Source organism: Tupaia chinensis, unplaced genomic scaffold (assembly GCF_000334495.1).
Source record: "Tupaia chinensis unplaced genomic scaffold, TupChi_1.0 Scaffold144326_1, whole genome shotgun sequence".
NCBI classification, from domain to species: Eukaryota; Metazoa; Chordata; class Mammalia; order Scandentia; family Tupaiidae; genus Tupaia; species Tupaia belangeri.
In genome coordinates, this window is record NW_006204184.1 from 613,047 (window position 1) to 615,297 (window position 2,251).

The 2,251-nt window shown below is 58.6% G+C and overlaps 1 protein-coding gene across 1 annotated transcript in view; it reads right to left on the minus strand.

Moving 5' to 3' along the window:
- Window positions 1–242: 242 nt before the first annotated feature.
- The window catches only part of ATP2B3 (ATPase plasma membrane Ca2+ transporting 3), a 47,993-nt gene continuing 45,984 nt past the window's right edge, over window positions 243–2,251 (minus strand). Inside the window, exons 22-23 of the mRNA XM_027767578.1 lie at window positions 963–2,142; window positions 243–910 (exon numbers count right to left, since the gene is read on the minus strand). Of these exons, the coding sequence (XP_027623379.1) occupies window positions 1,822–2,142 (321 nt within the window). The 3' untranslated portion in view covers window positions 243–910; window positions 963–1,821. The remainder of the gene's footprint in view (window positions 911–962; window positions 2,143–2,251) is intronic.

A 2,251-nucleotide genomic window follows, 5' to 3' on the forward strand; every position in this document is an offset into this window, starting at 1 on the left:
TATCTGTAGCTGGCATTTGAAAGAGGGGTTTGCATTTCTCTCTGAAATTCTTTTGCCCGAGGTTCGACAACTGCTGCTCAGGGTGACGTGGCATTACTGCTGTGGGTGGGAGGGAGCCGCCATTGTGTGGATGCCGTGGAGGTGAGACCGCCGCCCTGGAGGGGAGACCATGCCGGGTCATTGCAGCCGGGGTGGAGCTGCTGCTGAAGGTGCTGACGGATCTGGCTGCAGCCCCAGGCCCGGCCCGGCCCTCAGCTCCCACACAGCAGCTGTGGCTGCACCGGGCCACCTCCCTGTGAAGGTGACACCCAGGAGCTCAGAAGGTAACGGAACTGCAGGAGTGTCATGGTGTCATACTTGGAACCTGGGGAGGGTGGCCTTCCTCAGTGGGCAGCACCGTCAGGCCCCTCTGTAGTCCCTCTTCTGTGTCTACATTTTCCTCCCAGTTTATCACTCGGGAATCTGGCTTGGCGCAGTGGGTGCCCACCTTGTCAGGAGAGGCTCCTGAGGGCCTGGGAGGAAGAGCCACGGGCGCGCTGAGCGACAAAGCCATGCGCCGAGGGGCTTTGCTTCTGCATTTGCTTCCCCGATGTGAGAAGCGGCAGCCTTCCTGGGTCATCCTTGTCCTCTGGATGAGAAGGCCGGCGTGGGGTCGGGTGGTGCCTCTTGCGCTGTGGCAGACGCCGAGGTGGTCCTGGGAGGACTTTCTGGCATTTGCCAAAGCAAAAAGTGGGAATCCAGTCTGAGGTGCGAGGGGCCGGGGGTGTGACCTACAGCCATGTTCCGACACTGGGGTGGTCTCTGTGGTCTCCAGGTTGCTCCCAGGGTTCCGGGCCAGGCCCAATGGCCCTGTGTGTCACACACAGCACTTTTTGCCCTTGAAGTTGGGCGTATGGACAAAGCAGGCCACCTGCCACCGGCTTTTTGCCCTTGAAGTTGGGCGTATGGACAAAGCAGGCCACCGGCCACCGGCCACAATTAAGCTGCAAACCGGATTCGGCCTTCCACCAGCACTGTGGGATTCTCCTCTTAGAGCCCAAACACAGCGGAATGTTTTTCTCCTCCATAGACAAGGGCCTTCAAGTGCACGGGGTCTGACTGGGACGGCCCCAGACCTCCTCCTTGGGGGTCTCATCAGGGCTGGGCAGAGGGGAGGAGTGCTGGGAGCCCGGGCTATGGGTGAAAAGATATGAACCCAAAAGAGATGTCTTGCTGTCTGGTTCCCTGAAAAAAAAACCTATTACATTCAGTAATGGAATTTCAAAATGAAAATGCCTGGTAAGAGCAATGGAAATATCATGCCAATAAATAGTTCCTCCCCTTTAAATATGCATCCGGTCTCACGTACGTGTGCATGTATATGCACACATACACTTGTATGCACACGCACACGCGCACACACTGGGGCTGGGCAGTGGCGCCCTTCAGAGTGGCCCTGCATGAATATGTGGCTCTGCTTGCTCTCGCATGGGAGCAGCAAAGCTCCTGACCCCCCAGCCGGCCCCCTGCCCCAGCAGACGGCTCCCGTGGAATTGCCGTGCTCATTAAGAAAGCAGCGTCAGTAGAAAAAAGGTAGAACGCAATTCTTCACCCTTGGCTTTTTCCTCCTTCCCCTTCGGGTGAAGAGCAGCTTCTTCCTCCTGTCGGGTCCCCAGGGAGAAGCCTGTTTGTGTGCGGCACCGTACTGAACGGATTGGGCCTCTCGCAGATGCGTGCAAGAGAAGTCTTCCGCCGCCGCCAGAGTTGCCTTCCGTCTTGCAGGTGTGCGGGCCGCCCCTGTGTGCGTGCATGCGTGTGTGCGTGTGCCGAGAGCAGTTCCGGTTAGAGGGACGTCTCCACGCTGTGGAGTGGGCTCCCAGGACTGGAAGAGAACGCCGAAGAGGTAGCTGACTTGGTGACATGCGTGGTCAGGTAGATGCCGCTGTCTATGGCGTTGTTGTTCTGGTTTGGGGGTGGGGGTGGGGGGGCCCGCAGGCGCTCCTCGTTCTCGTCCACGTCCGTGTCATCGATGAGCGGGATGTTGTGGGTGTAGTCGTTGATCACAAACTCGGGCGTCGCCATGAAGTTATGGATGGAGGTCTTGGATTCTGGCTTCTCCAGGCCTTCATAGAGTGAGCTGCGGAATGCTTTCACCACCCGGATCTGGAGTAGGAGTGGAGGGACAGGGAGAGGTGGGAGGAGAGGGGAGGGGAGAGGAGAGGGGAGAGTCGGGACAGAGGAGACCATCAGTGGCTGCTGGATGCAGGCAAGC